Source organism: Phodopus roborovskii, unplaced genomic scaffold (assembly GCF_943737965.1).
Source record: "Phodopus roborovskii unplaced genomic scaffold, PHOROB, whole genome shotgun sequence".
NCBI lineage: Eukaryota > Metazoa > Chordata > Mammalia > Rodentia > Cricetidae > Phodopus > Phodopus roborovskii.
In genome coordinates this window covers 4,489,497-4,509,067 of record NW_026126459.1, presented here as the reverse complement: position 1 = coordinate 4,509,067, position 19,571 = coordinate 4,489,497, and the positions used below count along the sequence as shown (strand labels likewise).

The window sequence follows — 19,571 nt, the reverse complement described above, 5'->3', positions numbered from 1 at the left end:
ATTCCCTGGAACTTTGGTTGTGAACCATAATGTGGATGTTGGGAACCGAACCAGGTCCTCTGAAAGAGCAGCAGTTTCTCCTAAACACAACGCCATCTCTCCAGCCCTTGTTTTAATTTATTTATTTGAGACAGGGTCTTATGTAGTTCAGGCTGGCCATGAACTCCTGATTCTCCTGCCTCAGATGCCCAAGTGTTGAGATTACTAGGCCTGCTACTCTCGGTTTCATGGCCACACTTTTTCGGACCTTCCGAGTCACTGGGAGGATTTGGGGGAAATAATCACGTCCAGCTCAGAGGCCGAATAGAGAAATGAACTGTACCGCAGATCGTTGCGCTCAAATCCCAAGCTCCAAAATAGTCGGGAACATCAGATGTGCTGCCAGCCTCCCAACTTGGCGAGCAGGCGGGGTTGGGAGGGGGCGTGGCCCAGACCGTGAGGGGCGTGGTCCCGGTAGGGAGGGGCGGGGCTGACCCTCTGGGCGCTCTCAGAGTCCCGCCCGCGCGCGCGCGCCCGTCCGCTGGCGCTGAGGAAAACGTTGCGCAGGTTCAAAAATGGAACGTCGGCGGCGTGAGGGAGCGCTAGGGGGTGTGCGCGCGTGCGCGTGCGCGCCTGGCAGAGCCTGACGGGGTCCCCGCCGGCCCGAGCATCGCGCGCAGCGGCCGCGGCCCCGCAGCTCCACCCCCGACCCGGCCCGGCCCCCGGCCCATCGCCCGCCGCCCCGCATGGAGCTGTCAGCCATAGGCGAGCAGGTGTTTGCGGTGGAGAGCATCCGGAAGAAGCGCGTGCGGAAGGTGAGGCTGCTCGGGGGCGGCTCCCGCGACGCGGCGAGGTCGCCTCCTGCTCCCCAGCACCGCCCCCTCCAGGTCGGGCAGATCGGAAAGTGGTGCGGGGGTGGGGGTGGGGGACACCGGGGGACACCTGGGGACCCTGCGCTGCTTGGCCCGCCTCAAAGTTCGTTCCTTACTTTCCCCGCCACCAGGTAGGACCAGTAGAGTTAAAGTTGTTGCCCTGAGATGCTGGTGCATCTGAGGCCATCTGGGATGGAGATGAGGACGGGACTAGAGCTTCTGAGCTCCATTCCGCCTCGTTCCCTTTACGCTCACTTTCGAGGAGTCTAAGGCTCAAGTTGAGGAAGCAACTTGGAAGTGCGTTAGAGCCGAAGTGAGTTTCGAACTCGGCCCTCTGGTGTTTTAGTACCAAGCCCTTTGAAGTTGGCAGCAGAGCTTTGGAAGAGTCTTCTCTGGGTTTTCCTGTTGGACTTTGACCTTCCCGATCCCAGTCGTCTCCCTCCCCCCCCTCCGCACACCTTTCTTCTCCTCCCCCAATCCTCCCCTCCCCCACCTGCCACCCGTGTGCCGCTCCTCCGAAGCCTGGGCCACTGTTGTTGGGGCATCCTCGAAGCCCCGCCCCCTCTGCCAAGGCCTTCCACTCAAACCCTGAGATTTGAGGAGGCGGTTCTGCGGCGCTCAGGACCACACACCTCAGCCTGGAGTTTCCGGTCCAGACCTCAAGTGCATGCTCTTTGTGCACGTGCTTGCTAAGAGTGTACTTGGATCTGGGCATTTGCATGGAGGAAAGTGCTTCTGGATCTATAGAAGGGCCTCTTCCCTTTCCCCTTTCTCCCTGCAACTCCTTGAGAAGCTCTTGGGAGCCAGGTTCTCCCATTTGACTCAAGTGCAGGCACCTGCTGTGGGATACTCAGCAGGCGGGTTTGGGTGGGCTCGGAGTGGGTGACTTGGGTGACTATGACTGTCTATTGGTTAGAGCTGCCTCCTGTCCCTGCCTTGCCAGGGTACTAGACTGAAGTGGGTATAGCCATCATCTCCGACAGGGTACAGGGGTAGGTCAAAGAGGGAACACTTAATTAGCTCAGCTCAGCACTACAAACCTGTATGGAAGCTGCTGTGTTATAGGTACCACTCTGAGCCCAAAGCTCTCTTTTCTTTTCTCGGTTGGTATTCTGGCAAAGGACACAGGTGCAGCAGGAGAAAGGAGGAAGTAAACACAGATGCCTTTGTCGGACTTAAGTGCTCTTCATAAAGAACTGTCCACTGTGTGGTGCTAGGAAGGAGAACTTGGATGTGCTTCAGCGAGTACATGGGCCTTGGCTGGACACTTAAAGGCTCCCCCGTGGGGGAGGGCTGGCCACCTTTCATTAGGGTCCTCTGGGCAGCCTCCCAGAGAAGAAAGTTAGGGTCTCCAGTAGCGCTTTTGAAAACTGGTCTTGGCTTGGGACTTCAGCCACTGTGCATGGCTATGTATACATGCTTCCATGTGGTCTCAGGTTTCCTCTGTGACATGAGTTCCTATCTTGGATTCCATGGATGTCTGGGACCACATGCACCTACCATGCTGCATCAGGGCGAGGGCTATGGGATGGTCATGTAGTAGTGAGTGTCGGGGAGTTGTCTCTGGGTTGAGAGGGTCTGGTACAGAGCCTTGCCATTCATGGGTTGGTACTACTGTACTGTTGCAGAGGGTCCTTTGGTCTTTGTTGTCCTGCAGGTGGTTGTAAGGGGGTGTGTATCTTACTGTCTTTTTCTTTTCACAGGGCAAAGTGGAATATCTGGTGAAGTGGAAAGGATGGCCCCCCAAGTAAGGCTCCTGTGTGTGCTCCCTGCCTATCATCTCTTCCCCACATTGACTTTAGCTCCTGGCACTTTTATGACTGAATGGCAAACCCTGACTAAATCACCAGCTTTTCAAGGCCCCAGGTCCCCTCTGCTAGGGGGTTTCCTGCTTGTCTCCTCATCCTGCCCCCTTTTTCTGGCCATGGGAATTAAGGCCCAGCACCTTGGCTTCCTCAATGGCTGATGGCCAAGTGAGGGGGTCCCCATGTGGAACAGGTACAGTGAGTGCTAGGTGAGATGGGAACATTAGACAGTGGATTCCCAGTAGTCAGTGCAGTAGCATAGGAAGGGGTTAAACCTGGCCATCTTGCATTTGGATGGTACTCTCTTGTCTACAGAGTAAGCGTACAGGCATTCTTTTTAAGGGGGTGTGATTATGAGCTCTTCAGGTGAAAATTGGAGTCAGAGGCAGAAGCAGCTTGCCTCAAGTTACACTGCAAGGGGAGGTAGAGCTGGAACTTGGACTAAGCTTAGCCATTTATTCAGGCCTCTCCTATGAGCTAGGTATGATACCTAGTACAGCTAGTGGACCTCTGCTGGTAAAGCCTGACGAGGAACCTTCTCACTAACCAGTCACCTCCCAGCAAAGAGCTGTTGGGGTTGGGAACAGGCTAGATATAGGACCTGTCTATTGGTTTGTGGATGCTCTGCCCTGCCTCTTAGAGACTGGCTTCTGGAAACTCCCTCTGCTTTCCTGATGGCTCTGACAGCCCTGGAACTTTCTTCTCCTCTTGTGTGTATGGGGGGGGGGGGGTTGGAGGGAGAGGGCTGACCTGTGATTGTGACATGTGGTATCATGGAGGGATGGTGGGAAGAGGGGAAGTCAGTCCCAAGCACCTCGACTTCCTCCTCTACAGAGTGGGTTCAGTGGCCTGGGACTTCACTTCTCTTACAGGCTGCTTAACCTGGCAAGGTGAAAGCCTAGACGTTGGTTCAGAGTGGACCACAGGTATCCAGGTGTGGTATGCTGATGACCCCTTCCTCCATTCTACCCCATCTTCTTTTCCCAAGTGGCCTTCCACTGGTCACTAGTGGTCATCTGGATTGGGCAAAGGGGCAAAGGGAGTGAGCCTGAATAGGGCTCAGTTTGCTGTGCACACACAGCTAGCTGCAGCTGACCACATCGAGAACTTCCTTGAGGAGAAGGGGAATGAGGGTCTTGATAACTCTTCTGTTTCTTTCTGAAGCCATTTGACTAGATCACCTGAGGGTGATGCCTTCTGCTTTCTTTGCTTCTAGATTTCAGGCCTGGCTTCCCAGTGGGCACCTAGGAGCCCTTGGGCAACTCCTTAGCCTGCTGATCTAACCATGAACCCTGAAAGCCTCTCCTAAAACAGTGTTCTGAGTTGAACTACTCGTACAGGGTCAGCTGAGTGGGCCTTCAGCTGTTTTCCTGTTGGAAAGATTCCATTCCAAATAGGAGTTTCCTTAGAATAATATGGTCTTTTCAGATGGAGAAACTGAGGCTCATAGGAGGTCATTACAGGAACATAACAGCTAACCCCCACCTCACAACATCCATTTTGTACAATGCCTGCCACCTGTGTTGGCCAGGTCCAGCTGGTTTTCAGGGAACTGACTTGGAGCAGAGGAGAGTGGGTGTGTCAGACCTGGGGGTCTGGCCAGGGTGAGGGTCTCCCATTTTGTAGCTACCCTCCTCAGAGCAACAGGAAGGTACCTTTGCTAGGCCACTGCAGAGCCATTTTGTTCCTGCCCATTTTCTCCCCAGCAAAAGACAAACAACAGCCTCCACTTCCCGTGAATGTGATAGAGGGGAACTCTTAGAACTCCTGGGGCATCAGGCAGAAGGTATTGCTGCAGATGCTGTTTGCCTTAGAGACCCCTGGGTATTCCATTTTTGCCTCTGCCTGCCCAGCACCCTACTACTCCCTATCTCCATATTTTCTCCGCATGCATAATAGTCCCCATCTTTTCAGAAAGACCAAGCTGCCAGTGTGAGAGCCCCAGTATGAGCCAGGCATACTTTACAGATGGAGCGTCCTTATTTGAGATTCTGATCTACCTCTGGTATACATGCCAATGACACTATAGGGGCCCTCGTGTGTCTTGTTAGATTTTCTAGTGTCAGACTATCATGTCTCTTTATGAACTTTGGTTATGATCAACGAGCAGTGATGCAAGGCAAAACTCTTTAACTTGGCTGTGTCTCCATTAAATGAAGCCCGCTAGGAGTCACTAATGCACCCTGACAGCCAGGTACAGAACAGAGCGACTCCCTCTCTAGGCCCAGAAGCCTGGCTTAGTCCTGGCAACCATGCCTGCAACTCTTAGGCTTCTGAAGCTGGTTTAATGAACACTTCTTGGATTTTATTATGCGCCACACTCAAGTATGTGGGTCATGTGGCTTAACACGTTGAATCTTCTCCACAACTAAAAGCTAAGGGATTGCGGGGAGACCTGCTTTAGAATGAGGTTCAGCAGTTGGGGCGGTTGAAACTAGAGTCATGGAGCTGGAGCTGCCGCTTGCCCGGCTCCGCGTGGCTCCAGCTCGCTGGGTTTCTGCATACAGCTAGCAGTCACCTCCCCCACCCTGGCAAGGCAGGCCAGGGCCAGGAGACCTGTCTTGCTTGGGGTGCTGTGCCCCACCCCAATGGTCTGACCCCAGCTCTGGGAGCGGTGACGGAGCTTGTTTAACGGGAGGGGGGGCGGGATCACGATCACGTGATCGTGTTTATCTCCAGCAGAGGCTATGCCCCGCCCAGATAGGTTTTCAGTGATCTGTGTTCCCACCCTCACCCTGCGGGAGCTCTCTCTAACTGCTCCAGATCCTTACCGCGGCACTTTTTTAGCCAGTTATGGACCCTGCTGCTTCTCTTTGCCTGGGGGTGGGGTTAGCGTTCCTCCCACCTCCATCCCTCCTGCTGTTACCTTTTCCTGCCTTGGGAATTGGTTCTAGGACTCTGGCCGCCTTTTTCTGTGATTTCACAGCTTGTAGATCTAAAAGGGCCTAGATATAGGCAGTAATCTTGCCCAGGGATGCTCCAGCTTATGGGGAGTGCAACGAGATGACCTTGGCAAGTTGCTCAAACTTTGCCTCTGCTTTTAAATCTGTAAACTGGAGTGATTATTTAGGAATCTGCTTTGGTGAAGTATTATAGGGCATTCCTCAAAGTACCCTTGGTGCACTTGTGACAGACAGTGGGGGCAGTTGTTCTTTAGACGAGGTACAGAGAAGGGTAGGGACTTACCAGGAATCATATAGTAGCTGCAGCAGTAAGGAATGGGCCTGAAAGTGGGCAGGGCAGGCCAGAGAGGGCTTAGTAGGCAAGGAGCGTACAGTGGGCAGACTGGGTCTCCTTGTATTGGTAGGAGGCATGACTTGTACCTGCACTGGTCAGGGTCAGCTCAGCAGCTTTCTTAGAACACCTGGGGCTGACTTGAGTCAGTTGCGTTGGTCCAGTTGGGCCAGGAAGCCACAAGAACCTGGTTCCTAAGGATGATTAAAAGATAGCTGCTAGACAGGGAGAAGAGTTTGCGTGCTGGGGATGGTTGATGCTCATTGCTGAACCCCTAGGGGCAGCCCAAGATCCCACCTGTCAACTGAGTAACAAAGGAGGAAGGAAGGAAGAGTTCCGTGCCTTGATGGCCTGCCCCTCTCTCTTCCAGGTCCAGTGTCCCTGGGACTTAAGAGAAAGGTTTTAGCTCTTAGGGGTCTCTGCCTCCTTTCTCCTTGCTGATGTCCCCTCCTACCCAGTTCTGTGCATTCTTCAGGAAGACCTTGCACTAAATCATAGAACATGGCCTTGGTCTGTTTATTTTATTTTGTTATTATTATGTTATTATTATTATATAGCACTGAGCATGGTGGCCGAAAGCCTTTAATCCCGGCATTAGGGAGGCAGAGGCTGGTGGGTCTCTTGGGTTGGAGGCCAGCCTGGTCTACAGAGGGAGTTCCAGGACTCAGAAATCCTGCCTTGCCTTGGGAGTGTGGAATTAAAGGTTTCCAGTTCCCTTTCATCTCCGAACCGTCCCCATGCGTGTATGTTTATAGTCTCTGAGTTTCAAGTATGATTGCTCGCTTATGCATGGATGTGGGGTTAATTACCTGGTCATGGTTGTCTTGCTAGTAGCTGTATCTCTGAAGAAAAATTACTTTCTCAGCAACTATGGACTGCCAATGGTTCCTCAGCTAGGGACATAGTTTGGTGTGCTTCTCTCTCATCTGTAGTGTATTGTTGATAGGCTCCATTTTGTACAAATAGATAGAGCTCCTGTGAGTTCAGGGGTGTGTTAGCTCTGTTGTGTCCATCTTACAGTCCTCCTTGTCTGGCTCTTAACATATTTCTGCCTGTCCTTCTGTGATGTGCCTCAGATTTGGTGAGGGAAGCTATATAGATGTCTATTTAGGGCTGAGCACTCAAACTTTAACTTATTCTTAGCACTTAGACATTTGTGTTTTTTAAGACAGGGTTGCTCTGTAGCAGGCTTTCTTAGACCACCAACCCCCACACCATGACTCAGAAACTTATTAGTTATGAGTGCTTGACCTTTAGCTTAGGTTTGTTGCTAGCTAGCTTTTATAACTTAACCCATTTCTATTAATCTATGTGCTGCCCTGAGACTCCCTCATCTACATACTGTCCATCCTGCTTTTCTGCTTTCTTCATGTCTGTCTTGCTGGCTGGCCCCCTTTTATATCTGCACACCAGCCCCACCTAGTTCTCCTCTGCCTAGCTATTGGCCATTTAGCTCTTTATTAGACCAATCAGGTGCCTTAGGTAGGCAAGGTGAAGCAGCAATACATCTTTACACAGTTAAATAAATATTCTATTCCACATTTCTCTGTGTAATAGCCCTTGTTGTCCTGGAACTCACTCTATAGACCAGACTGTCTTTAAACTCACAGAGATTGACCTGCCTCTGCCTCCTGAATGCTGGGACTAAAGGTATATGCCACCATACCTGGCTGTACTTTTAACTATTTTTGAGTCTGCATTATTCTGCCTACTGAAAAAAAAAAACAGCTTCTCTAACATTGAGAGCAGCACAGATCTGTGTGTATAAACAAATACTTTGAAGGCAGTTTGACAGCATGTCCCTTCAGCAAAACAACAGATAGGTTCCCTCCTAGGAGCTATGATTTCTCTCCCATGGGCTTTCTTCCTTTTTTTTTTTTTTTTTTTTTTTTTTTTTTTTTTTCTGATACGGGGTTTCTCTGTATGGTGTTGCTCTCCTGGAAACTCTGAAGGCTGGGTTGGCCTCGAGCTCACAGAGATTCCACTACCAATGCCCGGCTTCTCCCATGGGATTTTAACCAGGTTTACAGTCCCAGACATAAACTTTGTCAAATCAGAAAGAAGTTGGTTACTTACCATTTATGCCTCTGTTGCATTGTTGGTGGCATCTTGCCTAGTAGGTCAATATTATAGCAAGCAAGGTTCATTGCTAGGTAAGACTATCAGTGATTTTTTTTTTTTTTTTCTCCCCAGCAGCCTACATAGTACCTTTCAGAACTATGAAAACTAACCAATAAGAAGCCCCCAAGTCAGTTTTAGCTTGATTGTCTATGTCCTATAATCAAAATATACAGTGTCTTCAGCATCAGGGTCCTACCACCTAGTTTTGGTGGGCAACCAAGAACAATGACAATAGCCTGTTTTGTTTCGGGCCCTCAGTCCATCTTGTCAAGCATCTTATAGGGAGGCATCTCATGCCTGGTTCTGCCATCTTCATTAAATAACCTGTGCTTTCTGGGAGCAGCACCATCCTCTCATGGAGGATAGCCCCATTCACGATCATGTTTTTCAAAATTCTATATGTGTGTGTGTACTTGTGGGAAGGAACATTCAGGTCTCACTGTGGCAGAGTACAACTTGGTTCTCTTGTCTACCTGGTAGGTAGTAGGGATCAAACTCAATTGTCAAGCTGGCCTTTACCTTACCAACCCTTAATCTCTTTTAAAATATATATGTGTGATTTTGTTGTTAGTAGTAGTAGTAGTTCTGTGTGTATGTGTGGTTATGCGCACATAAGTGCAGGTGCCCAAGAAGACCAGAAGAGGGCATGGACCACCCCCTGGAGCTAGGCAGTACAAGCAGTTGTGAACTGCCTGACCTGGGTGCTGGGAACTGAATTCCGCTTTCTGCAAGAACAGCCCATACTCTTAACAGCTGAGCCATCTCCAACCTCTGTATTTTAAAATGTAGCTTATCCTAGCACTCGGGAGGCAGAGGCAGGTGGGTCTCTGTGAGTTCGAGGCTAGCCAGGTCTACAGAGTGAGTTCCAGGACAGCCAGGACTACTCAGAGAAACCCAGTCTCAAAAACAAAAACCCAAAATTTAGCTTACAGCTGAGTGGGTTTTCCATTGACTTTTCAGACATCTGTAGTTTTGATTAACTCCCCCATCCCTTACTCTCATCCCCACTTAAGCCTTCCACCCCTGGCATTCCGCCCAGCTTTGATGCTTGGGTTCTGCTCTCCCCTTCCTACTTCTTTCCCTCCGTCTCCTGGGACCTTTCTAGTTTCTTGACCTCCACACACTGAATTAAAACAAATTTGAAAATCTGCAGTTAGGGCAGGGTGGTGGTGGCACACACCTTTTAATCCCAGCACTCAGGAGGCAGAAGCTGGTGGATCTCTGTGAGTTCAAGACCACTCTGGTCTACAAAAGTGAGTTCCAGGACAGGCTCCAATAGAGAAATCCTGTCTCGATCAGATTAAAAAAAACCTAGAGAACGTGCAGCTAGGCTCCATCTATGTGAGAGCATGTGGTGATGTCTTTCTGGACCTGGGTAACTTAGTGTATTTTCTACTTCCATCCGTTTTTCTGTGAATTTTATAGTTTAATTTTTCTTTACATCTGAATAAAATTTCATTGCATGTGTGTGCCACATTTCACTATCTCTATCTGTTCGTTGCTTGATGAACATGTGGGCTGGTTCCATTTCCTAACCATGATGAATAGAGCAGAAATGAACACAAGTGAGCAAGTGTTTCTGCAATAGTTTTTTTGAGTGCATGCACAGGAGTGCTATAATTGAGCATGGTTTTTTGTTTTGTTTTGTTTTGTTTTGTTTTTTTGAGACAGGGTCTCATTAATAGTTCTGGCTGGCTTAGAACTCTGTATGTAGAGCAGCACACCCAGGCATCCATCCATTGATTTTTAATTAAGAATTTTATATTTGCTAGGTGGTGGTGGTGTCTACCTTTAATCCCAGCATTCATGAGGCAGAGTCAGGTGGATTTCTGACAAGGCCATTTGGTGTACAGGGCAAGTTCCAGGACTCTGTTTCAGAAAGAGAAAGAAAAATTCTACTTGTATTCCCACTTACTGCTTTAGAAATTTATTTGTATTCTTTTAAGATACTTGTTATCACTAGATATTTACCAGACACCTGTTGTGGGCCAGGCTCAGGAAGAAGGGGCTCTAAGGTCCTTGCTTGATGGCTAGAGCTGGGACTGAGCAACATAAAAACCCTTTCTCTCTGCCAGGTACTACAATGAACAGCATTGAGACCTTTAGTTAGTACTTGAGTTCTTCACAGAGAGGGATAGGGAAGCACGGGGCTACAGAATACGTAGCTCAAGGTTACACAGTCAGCTAGGGTTGGAGCTGGTATTTGAACTCAGATAGGTTGATCCTGGAGCCCCTGCCAGGCTGTGGGATGAGGAACAGAGGCATCCTTAGGCCTCAGGAGGATATTAGATCTAATTGGAGTCTATAGTAGAAGTCTGATAACAGTGTGGCACAAATGAGGGGAGTTGTGATACAGAATAAAAATATCTAAGTAATAAAAGGTATGGGGAGAGAGATTACTCAGTATATAAACTTACTACACAACCATGAAGAACTGAGTTCAAATTCCAGCACCCACAGAAAAAGCCTATGTTACATTAGGGCTCTCACACCTCATAGGCCTGGCCAAAGCTGTGTGAGAAGCTGGTACAAAAGACAGCCTCTGTGACACTGGTGATGGCAGGGTATCTCTGACCTTTTGCTCTTCTCCCCAGGTACAGCACATGGGAGCCAGAGGAACACATCCTGGATCCCCGCCTTGTCATGGCCTACGAGGAGAAGTAAGAGCCCTGCCTATTTGGAGCCTGGCCTGAGGCCAGCTCCAAGATATCTCAGGAAGCCTGCTGGTCCTGGCCCTGGGCAAGAGTCGGTTAGGGGTGTGTAGCAGGGAAAGGTGATAGGCACTTAAAGTCTTGTTCCTGTATGTTGTTGGTGTCTCCCTGTCTGCCAGTTTTTGCTTCCAGTCCAAGGGTTCATTCAGAAGCACTGACAGATAGATGCATCCCATGTGGGAATGCCAGCATCTTACTCCCTGGCAAAAAAGGAAGTCTGATGAGGCCAAGCAAAGCCAGGGATGTGAAGAAGGCTTCCTTCCGGTTTGGCCTCTGACCTCCCATTAGCACCTTGCTGAGAGTCATGATCCCGCCTTCCCATGGGCTTCATGGCTCCCACCTGGACCACGAAGTGTGGCACAACTGTTACCTTTTTTAAGTTGCATTTGTATGTGCATGCCCATACACATGAGTGCCACTGTGCGTGTATGCAGCTTAAAGGGTAACTTGCACTGGTTTTCTCCCACCCTGTGGATCCCAGGGATAAAACTCAGGTTGTCAGACTTAGCAGTGAGCTGTGTACTAGCTGAAAGATCTCAACAGTGTCCCCTACCCCATGCCTTGTTTTTACAGAGTCCAGTTTTTGCCCTGTAGCCCTGACTTACCTGGACTTGGGGTTGACCCACTTTCTTCTTTCTCCTACTTGCTGAACCTTTTTTGGGGGGCAGGGGGAGGACAGGGTTTATCTGTATAGACCTGGCTATCCTGGGATTCACTCTGTAGACCAGACTGGCCGTGAACTCACAGAAATCCACATGCCTCTGCCTCCCATGTGCTGGGATTAAAGGCCTGGCCACTTCATGGTAATCTCTTGACACAGGAAGGAGGGTGTCATTGGAATGGGGAATCTAAACCTCCTGAGCAGTTAGGGAGTTTGCCCCTCATTGCTACACTATTGCTTCTCCCCAAAGGCTTCTGGAAGCCTTTAAAGATTCAAAGGATGTATCTTCATTGTTGTTCTCTTTTTGTTGTTTGTTTTGAAAGACTTCACATTTTATTACTGGACAAACCATTCCTCCAACTTAAACATGACCAAGTCTCCAGGTTAAAATGTTGACCTCCTTTGGTATGATTGATCAGTGACCACAATTCAGTGTCAATTCTCAGTTTTACCATTATCTGACTCCTTACAGACCCAGCCTTAGTCTCCTCCAGTGTCTTCTCTTGGAATCGTACCTGATTTTGTTACCAGTTTCCATCTGAATCCTTTGAGGAATAGGACAGTTATGCTTTTGTTTCTTGGCCAGGAATCACTTGATTCTGAAAGTCTTGAGAAGACATATAGAGAAACCACGGTGTATGATGACAGAGGAAAGGGGAAGAGCCTGTTGTTCTTTTTAATATTTATTTCATTTTATGTGTATGTGTGAATATACCATGTACATGCAGTACCTTGGGAGACCAGAAGAAGGTGTCATATCCCCCTGGTCTGTGAACTGTCATGTGGGTGCTGGGCATTGACTCTTGAGTTTTCTATAAGAGCAGCCAGTGATCTTAACTACTGAGTTATTTCTCCAGCCTTTATCATTGCTTTTAACTTGTTCCTGTCCCACAGTTTCTGTTCTCTCTGCTTCTTGGTGAGATCTTGGTCTAAAACAGTGGTTCTCAACCTGTAGGTTATAACCCCTTTGGGAGTCAACCCTTTTACAGGGTTCACCTAAACCACTGGAAAACACAGATATTTACATTATGATTTATAACAGTAACAAAATTACAGTTATGAAGTAGCAATGGAAATAATTTTATGGTTGTGGATCACATAACATGAGGAACTGTATGTAGGTCAAAGCATTAAGAAGGTTGAGAAGCACTGGTCTAAAGGGTGTGTCACTGAGAGAGTCCTATATACTGTCTTGGCTTTCTGATACAGGATCTCACTATATAGTCCTGACTGGCTTGAGACTCATTATATAGACCTGGCTGGCCTTATATTTATAGTAGTCCTCTTGCCTCTACCTCCCAAGTATTGGAATTATAGACATGTGCCACCATGTTCAGGTGTGTGGACTATCTTAGATTGTGCAAAGAAAGCAGTGGGAGGGGCAGAAGAGATGGCTCAGAGTTGTTAAGAGCTCTGCTCTTCCAGAGGACACAGGTTCAATTCCCAGCACCCACATGGTAGCTCACAACTGTCTGTAATTCTGGTTTCAGGGGATCTGACACCTTCATACCAATGCAAATAAAGTTAAATAAATTATTTTTTAAAAAAAGAAAGAAAAGAAAGCAGTGGGAAGGGTCAAGGCCAAGTGTCCATTCCCAATCAGGAGATAATTGCCTGTCAGGGGTGTGGCAGCTGCCACCAGGAAGACCAGTTTAAGACATTTGGGGAAGACTGGTTTATGGATAGCCCAGAGGAGAGGCGGCCTAAGGTCTCCCAGCCTTAATGAAGAATGAGTGCGTTCCGCTACACTTTCTTTCTATTGTGTACAAGGTCTTCGTGGTGGGACTACAAGGGATGAGTGGAGTGAACCAAGACACTGCCATGTGGAATCTTGAGTTGTGTCATATGGGTTGAGGGTGGCTTTGTAAGGAGAGCACCTTGCAGGACACTCTATCCCCTCTCCTACTCAGTTAGGTGAGGTGGGACCCCTCTGCATATCCCAGTAGGTCCCAAATGGATTGGCTGGGTCAAACTCCCCTTGCCAAGAAACTTGCTATAGTCCTTAGTGTCCCAAGATACCCAAAGCTAAGTGAGAGTAGATGGTAGAGCTCCATTTTTACAGGGTCCCCTGTACCATGGGCTGTGTGGCCCTGGAATGGAGCAGGGGCCTATATGTTTTCAGAGTAAAGGCTGAGCCCTGGAAGTTGAATGTTACCCCAATGGGGGGTGTGGGGTGGCCTGTGTCCCCAACCCAGACCCATGGGAGATGATGCTTCCCCTTAGATGTCACCAGTGTTTCTTTGTCTAATGCCACCTTCTTCACACTCCCAGGGAGGAGAGAGACCGAACATCGGGGTATAGGAAGAGAGGTCCAAAACCCAAGCGGCTTCTGCTGCAGGTAACCACTGTCTCTGAGCCTCCCCGTTCCTCCTACCCTGCCCGACACTGCCTGCCCCCACCTGCATGTGCACTGGCCCTGGAGCCCATTTACTCACCCTACCCAGCACCACCCAGGGTACTGTGGAAAGATTCAGTGTACATTTCAGTAGAAGGGGTTGTGTAAAAGCCACGTGTAGAGCTGGAGCCAGGGAAGTCAGCCTGCGCTGGGGTAGACAGGTAGCTAGTCTTTGAGAACTTCAAATGTTGTAAAACACAAAATAACTGAGGATCTTAAGTGTTGAGGAAAAAAGCATGGTAGGCTAGGGTTGCCACCTTAAAGAACTGGACACTCTTAGCATTCTGAATATGACCTTGGAACAGCAGACTCAGAACTGTGTCTGTGTCAGGAGAAGACCATGAAGCCTGTGTTGTCCTGCCTTAGAGGTTTCTGCTCACTCTCGGGATGCCTTAAATCTGGGTATAGAAGCCAAAAGAGTATGAAGCCACGCTGTTCAGTGATTCTGGGCAGGTCATCTATAAGGGGATGGGTGAAAGTGTGTTGTTCTTGATTTCATAAGGCCCATCTGGGCATGTGGTTCGTGTGCGTTTAACCACTCTTGGTGCTGGATTATCTCAGGTTCTCTTTGATGGACAGGATGCCTTGCCTTTAGGTGGGGATGACCCAAGGGATTTGTCATAAACTGGCCCTAGGAAGGAAAGTGATCTTTGCTAGACAAGCACCCAGCACACATCACAAGTGGACATATCCCCTCTCTACAGCAAAACAAGGTAGTTGTATCAGACATTCACTGCTGTGTGACAAACTACCCCAACACAGCAACTTGAAAATGGAGCTATTATCATGTTATGTGGTCTCTGTGGGTCCAGAAGGTGGTGTGGTGCTGTCTCAGCTGTGATCTTAGCCTCAGATACATTCAGGATGGGCTGGGGCAGGAAACTTGGCTGCCCAGTTGCTCTGCATGTGCTGGAGATCGATAGGTCCTCTTATGGAGGTGTCCTCACAGATAAGTGTTTATGGCCTTGGCTGAAGTCACACTCTCCATAGGTCCAGAAGGCAGTGCTGTTGGACACAGGCTTGTGTGTTTTTTACTTTGATGAAGTACTTGCAGCTCAGCAAGGCTTGGGGTTTGCCTGGGGTCACAGAGCAGGGTAGAATCCAGCTCTGACTAGAGCTGGCAGGGTGAGGTAACAAAGGACCCAAAGGAACTTCCCATGAGATGGCTTGTGAAACCCTGAAGTCTCCTTAGGTCTGGCTTCAGGGAAAGCCTTGAGATTACCTGTGGCAGCCTTTTCCTCCTCCTGCCAGTGACCCACACCATATGTACATGCTGGTTACTGGGCAGCGTGGACTGTGGGACTGGCATATGCCCTCACTTCCTCCACCTGGAGGGTTTGTGACCTCATGGCCCCATTTGATGGTGTCCTATGGTAATGTGGGACCTTCTTTGGCCTTGATCTAGGAATGTTTTTCTTTTCTGAAGCTGTGCAAATTTTACTCTTAGTTAGTTGGAAGACAGACTCCCCATTCTAGAGTTCCACTCCTTAGGGGTGTGTGTGTGTGTGCCATCCTGTTCTGTTCACTGAGGTTGAGTTGACAGCAGAGGCCCAGGGAAGTTAGCTGTGAAGATCAGGTGGGGTGCTGTTCCTGCAGCTGGACTACCCCCAGATCCCAGCAGCAACTTCTCCCTTTGCCTCTGCCATCTCCCTGAAGAGCCCGTTTCAGCTTTCAAGGGTCCTTGGGAGGCAAAGACCCCCTCCTAAAAGGCAAAAAACCTCCTCAACGTGTCTACTTAAGAAATCTAGTATTTTGAACTTTGCAAAGCACTCATTAACAAATCCAGGATCTTGCATGTGGTAGGGAAGCACTGTGCCACTGAGCTATGCCCTACCTCTGTGGGTTACTTTTCAGTATAAACACTTGTGTACTGCTCTGATATGGATGAGCCGTGACCCTGGCTGGGGAGACAAGGCCCATGCTGTGGCCAGGAGAGATGACTGAGCTCAGTGGGTATAGAGATTGACTGGTGTCTGCCCTGGCTCATGGACAGGGGACGTACAGGTGAAACAGACTTGGGTACATTGGAAAAATAATAGCGTGAGCAGAGGAGCCGCAGTGGGAGGCGGGCTGACCCAGGCCCTGGCTTGCCCCTGCAGCAGCAGTGGCTGTATAGCAAAGTCCAAGCTCTCCCACAAAGCCAAGGGCAAGGAGGAGCTCTGCTTCTCTCTGACACACCCACTCAGAAGCAGGGAGGGAGTTCCGAGGGGGCGGTCATGGCAGGGGCAGCTGAGCTGGTGGACAAGGGCCCCTTGGTGTCTACCCTGCCCTTCCTGCTCCGCAAGCCGCGCAAGGCCCACAAGTACCTGCGGCTCTCACGCAAGAAGTTCCCGCCACACAGCGGGCCCCACCTGGAGAGTCACAGCCATCGACAGCCATCACAGCTCTCCCTGCAGGAGCCACCAGCCCCAGATGTCCTGCAGGCCACCGATGACTGGGAGCCTATGGAGCAGCCCCCGGAGGAGGAGGAAGAGGAGGAGGGTAAGGCAGTTATCCTAAGACCTCAAAGCCTGAAAGGTGTCTGACCTTTGTCCAGAGGGCCTAGAGACCACTCAGCTGTGGAATAGTGAGGACTGGTTTGGGCTTGACCCCTGCCCATCTGTAAGCTAGGCAGGTGCATGTGTGCCCCTAAGCATCCAGTGTCAAGCATATTGGGGAATGGGCTGTCTGCTGCCACTACTACTAACTGACCACTTAGTGCCAACTTGCGTCTCATCTGTGTCTTTGTCCCATGGCTGCAGCCGAAGCAGACCTGGCCAGTGGGCCCCCTCCCTGGACACCCACACCCCCCTCAAGTGAAGTGACCGTGACTGACATCACTGCCAACTCTGTCACCGTCACCTTCCGTGAGGCTCAGGCCGCCGAGGGCTTCTTCCGAGACCGAAGTGGGGAGCTGTGAACATCGGCTTCCCCTCTTAAACTGTGTCCCTTGGGGCTTGGGTGAGGATTTCCAGAGACAGGAGGGGCTGGGAGCAGGGCAAACACTATTTAAAAAAACAAAAGCAAAAGCATGGGGAAGGCCCCACCACCCTGGCCTTGCCCCATGAGGGTTGTTTGCAGAGGGGCCTCTGGCACAGGGAGGGAAGGCAGTGTTGCCTGGGTCTCATCTCCAGGGCAGATGGGGATGGGCTCCCCTGCCCAGTATGCCTCTGTCATTATCTTGCAGAGGCTGATCCTAGGAGTCCGAGCCCAGGAGGTTCAGATTCTGCTTTGAGCAATCACCCTAGCTCACTGGTGGTGTCCCCTCCCTGTTCCTTGGCTTGGGTCTTGACTATGAACTTTCCACTCCAGCTTTGTGGTGGGACATGGAGGCTGGCTTTGGCCACCAGGGACAGGATCAGGACAAAGGGTGTGGCCTGGACCAGAGAAGAGGCTGCCTACCAGGCCTCCTCTGAATGTGCTGTCCCTTCCATCACTAGCCTGTGTAGATGTCCGTGAACACATCCAGCCACCCCAGTGTGGACACACTGCCTGTGTGTGTTCTCCCCTGCCCCATGTCTTTAGACTTGTCCACGTGGACCTTGCACACCTTTGGAAAATGACCCGGTGAACATGGAGTAATTCACAGCACAAATGAACTTGTCATGGCACCTTCACTCCACCTTGCACATCTGGCATGTGACAGCATCAGACAGCTTGGGCTCAGCCTGGGCCTGGTGGCATCTGATCTTCCAGCCACAGATAGAACCGGGCTCAGGTGTGCAAGGTGCAGACACTTCCACCTGGGATAGCAGACACTTGGCCCTTCTTTCTCCCACAGGAATTCATGTTCTTTCTGACTCAGGTGACTTCAGCCCTTTCAGCTGACCCCACACGCTGCAGCTCAGCTGATCTGGATGCCAGTGGGTGTGGGCAGTCGGGGAGGGAGTGTCCCCTCTCTTTCTCAGGGCAGTCCTTGTCTACTGTGTTCCCTCCCCACCCACCTGAATGACACAGCTAAGGGTGCCCCTCCTACTTTGTGAGGATTGAACTATGATATATGTTGAGTCAGGCTGTACTAAAGCCTGTGTTCCTGGTGAGGGGAAGTTTGCTAGTTTGCACAGGTGTCCTATAGGCTAATACCTTCCTACCCGAGGAAGGGAAACTCCTGGTCAAGGTTGAAATGCTCCCTCACCCACTGCCACCATAGGAACCTATGTGGCTGGGTCCCAGCAGCCCCCAATTCTGTTGTTTTTGGGAGGCCAGCAGAGTCTACATGAGCAAGAATAAGGTGACTCCTAGACTCTCCCATTCCCAAACCAAAGAGCCTGTACCCTGTGTCTGGGGGTTGTCCTCAAGCCTCTCAAGTCCCTGGTTTCCCCCTCCTCCTTAATTCTCAATTGTCCAGGGTTAACTCAGTGCTTCCATTGGGGACAGCCTCCTGTGGGTGACTGTTTCACCTCGATCCTGAATCTAGAGAATGTTGGGGTAGGTCAGGGCGGGGAGAGTCAGGAGGAGTCCTAGCTCCTGGCAGAGAAGGTGAGGGTGGGTGGTTAAAATTTTGCTTTGTACCTGGGTTTGCTGGCCCACAGTACTGGGGGCAGCATCCAGTGGATGACAAGCTCCCTGTCCCTAGTGGCATGAGACTAATTGCCTGTACTTGGATCATGAGGCTTGGGGTTTGGGGGGGTGGGGAGAAGGGGGCATTCCAGGTATCTGTCTTGTGTCTTTAGCAGCAGGCAGTGTCATTTTCTCTCACACGACTTTTTATGGCACCAACTAGCTCGGGAAATTGTGGCCTAGGCTGGGGATCCCTCTGGGCAGTCATGTGGCTCTGGACTGCTCTGGACTAGCTTCCTAGAGAGAACCGCTGCAGGCTTTGAGAGGCTGCACTGCAGGCTTTGAGAGGCTGCACTGCAGGCTTTGAGAGGCTGCACTGGCTTCACCCAGTCTGAAGCTATGGGGTGGACAGTACCTCCTACACACACTGACCCACAAGGCCAGCGCTAGAGTGAGGAGTGGTGGCCACCTGCTATCTTTCCCTTGGCCCTGCCATTTGAATGTAGAGGTTGGGTAGTACTTTTCCCTCATTTTGGGCTGGGGTAAAGATGTACCTCAACTGCTGGTGTGGACACTCGAAATGCCACAGTTGCCCATTTGGGCTGTGTGGTTATCATCTGGTAAGATGGTGATCTCATTGCCAAGTTCCTCCCACCTCCTGCCCACTGGGGAAGGAGCTCAGTGTCAGTGAGGTGGTATAGGTTTTTGCTTTAAGTGGTGAGCCACACCTGGCTGCCAGGTCTCAGCACAAGACCGCTTCCTTTGCACAGAATGAGCTTCGAGCTTTGTTCAGACTACATGAATGTATTGGGAGGGGTGAGGAGGGTCCAAGCCTTCCCCTGGGATGTGTGCTGGGGAGAGGCAGCAGGTCAGAATGTGGTTTTATTTTTGTACTGATGGGTAAGAGACTGTAGAGCATCTATTTATTTAGATGATTTATCTGGTAGACTAGGCAAAAATTATTGAAAATACATTAAAATTATTTTTAAAATTCCTATGTGTCTGATTATTTTGGTGTTGTCAGAGCTGTATGACATTACACTCCCCACTCCTAGGCTGCGGCTCCAGGTCTCCCAACTGTAGCTCATGATCTGGACAAATCATTCAATTTCCCAATCCTCTAGACCACCAGTGAAAATCAACTGGGGACAGAAATGAGGTAGTTAGGGGCAGGGCCCCTGTAGTGTCATCAGAGATTGGGACTACTGTGGGCTTCACTGTTCCCCTGCATCTTCCTAAGAGTATCTTGTTCTAGAACTCTGGGGGTCAGCAAAGATGCTTACACTGTGGATGTAGGAAGGCAGGGGAAGAATC

The 19,571-nt window shown here is 50.1% G+C and overlaps 1 protein-coding gene across 1 annotated transcript; it reads left to right on the top strand.

Moving 5' to 3' along the window:
* Positions 1-498: 498 nt before the first annotated feature.
* On the top strand, positions 499-19,251 carry Cbx7 (chromobox 7). The gene is made up of 6 exons (XM_051189403.1): positions 499-794; positions 2,555-2,598; positions 10,606-10,671; positions 13,655-13,721; positions 16,175-16,259; positions 16,520-19,251. Exons 1-6 carry the CDS (start codon positions 726-728, stop codon positions 16,675-16,677), a joined length of 489 nt encoding a protein of 162 aa, XP_051045360.1. The 5' UTR covers positions 499-725; the 3' UTR covers positions 16,678-19,251.
* Positions 19,252-19,571: the final 320 nt, after the last annotated feature.